The 4,405-nt window shown below is 42.1% G+C and overlaps 1 protein-coding gene across 1 annotated transcript; it reads right to left on the bottom strand.

Annotated features, from left to right (window-relative positions):
* Nucleotides 1-3,859: 3,859 nt before the first annotated feature.
* On the bottom strand, nucleotides 3,860-4,405 carry pmchl (pro-melanin-concentrating hormone, like). The gene has a single exon (XM_054757316.1). The coding sequence runs from the start codon at nucleotides 4,347-4,349 to the stop codon at nucleotides 3,951-3,953; it is 399 nt and encodes a 132-aa protein (XP_054613291.1). The 5' UTR covers nucleotides 4,350-4,405; the 3' UTR covers nucleotides 3,860-3,950.

Here is a 4,405-nt window from a genome sequence, read left to right as displayed (position 1 = left end):
CACCTATTTTGACTATAAACCCTAAAAAAAAACCGCAACAATGTTCTATTTACATAACTGACCGGTATGTAAAGCAAGCTACAGCGACATTGTTATTGTAGTGGCTAACACAAACTATTTTTCTGGCATAGCGACACAGCGCCTCACGCCACCACCGACGGGTAACGGGTACGCTTTAAAACAATTCGATAGGACACCAATCTGTACTGACTAAGAAACAAGAACAAAGTATCTGTAAAGTATTAGCCCACATTCCATGTTTTGTTTGTACACGGCTGGATGGACTGTGTTGTGATATCATGTGCTATGTGCTCCATGTGTGACAATCAATATCATGGTGACTTGCTCGATGGACAGTCTGGTCCAGCTGGTCTGGGGTGTCTTTTCCAGTTTATTTTTGGTACAGTAGGTGGAAAAAAAACGTTTGTATTCCTGCAGGGTTTGTTAGCGCTAACAATTCTTCCTTCGTTGCGATGCAATCTCTTGGAGCAATGTCCTCCTCGCCATCCCCATCTGCTACGGTTTCACTCTCTCTTTTTGCAGGCTCAGCCTCTAAAATCTGTAGCTCATCCTCCGTATATTCAGGCTAAAAAATATAAGGTTCTGGAACCTCATTTGTCCAAAGGTAGTCTCATGAAGTCTGCCATGATTAGTAGTTGCAAAAAGACACATGCTTTGTTGACGGAAGTAATGTCAGTTGCTTTCAATTGGCTTGAAGAAGTTCCGGCAATGTTTAAAATGATCAAATACGGCAAAATACTGTAAGTATTACATGTTATTATGAATGCACTTGTTACTGCATGGTCACAGCATGTATGTAAAGCAATAAAACGTTGTTGGTTTTTTTTTTAGAGGGCTTTGGAGTCAAAATAGGTGTGTCCCATGAAGTGCATTGTTAGCTCCCTCATGCTAACTGTTTTTCTCTCTTTAGAACGCACAGAAAAGGGAAAGACGTGTGGCGGGGCGCCACAGCTCAATCAAAGCCGCCACGCCTCGGAAATGATGTTTGTTTTTTTACATGAAAACAATATGAAGTAATACAGTGTATGAATGGACATACTGTATATGCTATATCATGGGTGCCCACTATGGTGATCGCCAAGGTAGTGTTGGTCGCGTGTCACCTATTTCATAACCGTCACTTCGTAGATGTCATATGACATCAGTCAGCTGACATTAAGCCCCCTCCTGACTCGCTTTCGTGCCGCGGCGGCGGCATAAAACAAATGGAGAACAGATTGTTTCATGGCTGCGCTTCGTGTCAATAACTCAACTATAGACATGTTTTCTCCAAGTTCGTTTGTTAAACTGCTATTTCACAATGAAAATGTGCCCGTTGCTGAAAGCTTTATAATATGTTGCCTTGACTACGCCTGCATTGTCTTTTGCATAATCCTTTTCATTTCTCGTATACAGTATCTGTAATGTTGTATAGCAAATGCTAACTAGACGTAATACATGATGAACGCTACGTAGCTATTTTCACTGACATATTACTCAGTTTGGGTTTAGCACGTTGGCCACACAGTCAGGAGATCGAGATGTGTGGAGTTTGCATGTACTCCGGTTTCCTCCCACATTCCAAAAAACATGCATGTTCGCCCAAAGTCAGCTGGGATAGGCTCCAGCATAACCCCGTGACCCTAATAAGGATAAGGGCATAGAAATTGGATGGATGGATATTACTCAGTTTACGCACACAACCATTGAGGAATTATGTGTAATTATGTGTAATTATCGTTACTGCCATATTGATTTGTATTGTGAATTACTGAACGATATCAACTATTTTGATGAACTGTAAACTTTTGAAGCTGTGAATGTGAAATCATTAGTATTGAGTATAGTGGCTGTTACATTTTCTACAGTATATGCTATATGTTTTATAGTAAGAGGTAGATCATTTTGATTGTGCACGCCCCTGATATACATGTACAATGTACATAAATACTCATATTTATAAATAAAATAATTCAATATATATATTCTCTATGTTTATAGTAGGAGGTAGATCTTTGTGGACAAAGTGGCCCAAAGGCTGAAAAAACATTAGCCTGTGCTATATAGGTACATGTATAGCCTATTATATACACCCAATTATTGACCACAATTAATTTGAAATAAAATATCTATCAAATGTCGTGAAAACTGCACTTTATTTTGAAAAACACGCACCGGAATCACCTGTCTGCCCTGTTGGCACTTGACAGATAAGCAGTGGAAGAAAAGGCAGAGAGAAAGGCATTTTAATGCATTTGTTGTTCAAGCTTCACAGCATGCAGCCCACCCACCACCACAGCTTCAAAAAATCCCAGGGGAAACCCTGTGTCCATTAAAAACTATTGACTGTTCTTTCTGTACATTTTCCTTTTAAATATTAGCTGAAGTAAAATGCTTCATGCTCTAGGAGATGCTTTTTATGTGGGCTCTAGGGGACCCTTATGAATGAAATAAACATTGCAGTTTAATTTGGTATAAGAACACACTGATGTTTATCTTGATCATCCAGACAGAATAATCATGTTGTCAAAAATGGGTTCCAGATGTTCTTTAAGTCATTTTTTTTTTTAACTACGGCAGTGAGTGGCTAGGAAATGAATGCTGATGAACAAAGCGGCGTCGTTTTTAGTCGTGCAGTTATACTATTGTTGCTTTGAGTCCAAATCTGGCACCTTTAGTAACAATGGTTGTGCAACTAGTGCTATATATATGATACTGTGGCCACTTAGCCTCAGCAATGCTACAGGAAGAGTTGAAACTGACACAACTTAAGCACTTTGTTTGATGAGGTCCGCGATACGGCCCAACTTAATGCTATTTTGGGTTAGGCGGGTTCAGGCAATAACAAAAGTGACACTCACAATGCTTCGAAGAGCACAGTGTTGCGTCTCGCACGGAGTTTAAAGCAGGGTCCATCCACTAGCGCTGTGTTATATGTTGCTATTACATCACGTCCTGGTCAGCCGAACAACACAGAAAATGGTAAGCGGTGAAAATAAACGAAAAAGACCAAGATGGTACACTTGTGGTGGTATCTAGGCCATGTCTACACTAATACGGATGTTTGAATAAGGCATGTTTTTCCACATGTTTTGGCCTCTCGTCCTCATGCAAATGTACATTTTTGTTCTTAAAACTGAGCTTTCGGAAAACTCCGTCTTTAATGTGCGTGTGGTGGGGTAAAACAGAGCTTTTTGGTTTGTGTCATAAGAGACGTGCGACCTTATCTCATGTTTTTAACTGTATTTAGCAACAGAACATGAAGTTATTCACTTACTGGTGTTTGTTGTGGTCGTGTGCCTTTAAGCATGGGTGATTCTAAACACATTCATGATGTTTACTTCTCCGTGTAAGTGTCTCATGATTTTAAAGATAGTGTACACTTCATTGTACTTGTAATATCTCGCCATACTGATGAACGGATTCATTTGAATGCACAACCAAGTCGGCTGTGGTTGCGTTTTCATGCTTCTGATGCGCATCACAGCTGGTGAAGGTGGCTTTATGTGAACAGAGATTTTTTTTTAACTCCTTTTTTGAAAATGTCCGTGTTAGTGGACATTGGCTAAGCAGACAGATAACCTCACTCCGTCACAGCGGCTATCTTAGGGCACCAGTTGTGCATTGTCTTGGAATTGATCGTGCGCACCAGTTGCACAAAGGTAAGCTGTGTGAACCACTACAATACCACAAGGTCTTGACAGATAGAAATTTAAGATGAACAGTCCCGCCTGCTCTTGGAATATTCATGAGCAACCAATTACCAGTTCCAAAGCATACCCCTATACTGACAATAAACACACGCAACATACAGCAGAATACAATCGTTTTTATTCCACAATCAAGTGAATGTGGATACACAGAATTCTAGGATGTATTACTGTTCAGGACAAGGTAACAAAAGATGTGGTCGCGCACCTCTGTTTGGGCACCTTGACAAGCAAATTGTCCTAGACTTCCCAACATGGCCGGTACACTCGTCCCACCATGCACCTCATGGTGTCCCGCCTCAGGATGGGGAGGTTCAGGTCCTGGCCAGCGTTTCTGTGTTCGCTGGTCTGGCTTGAATCATCAGCTCGCCGCTTGTAGAGGGGCATGACGTTGCGCAGCACTTGCAGTTCCCGCCAGAGACTCGGATCAGCAACGACGATGACCTTCGACCCTCTGGTTTTGCCATCAGTGACAGGACCTGTCTCGCCCCGGCCGTTGTCCGTCACCTCCTCGCTCAGCAGGGAGGTGAAGGTGTCCTGTTCCAAGGAGCTGTCTTCTGCCAGGCCCACGGGTGACGCAGAAGAAGAGTGCAGCAAGAGCGCAGCGGCAAGGATGACGGACATGAGGGACTGTCTCATGGTAAAGATCTTTTTGGAGACCGCTCAGGCTTTTGTGGAGGAATCTCTCTTGTGAT

Source organism: Dunckerocampus dactyliophorus, chromosome 17 (assembly GCF_027744805.1).
Source record: "Dunckerocampus dactyliophorus isolate RoL2022-P2 chromosome 17, RoL_Ddac_1.1, whole genome shotgun sequence".
Lineage (NCBI taxonomy): Eukaryota > Metazoa > Chordata > Actinopteri > Syngnathiformes > Syngnathidae > Dunckerocampus > Dunckerocampus dactyliophorus.
Note: the sequence above shows the minus strand (reverse complement) of the source record. Positions and strands in the feature narration are given on the sequence as shown.

Coding starts and splice junctions, on each gene's coding strand:
- pmchl (XM_054757316.1), bottom strand. CDS start 4,349: ATGAGACAGTCCCTCATGTCCGTCATCCTTGCCGCTGCGCTCTTGCTG.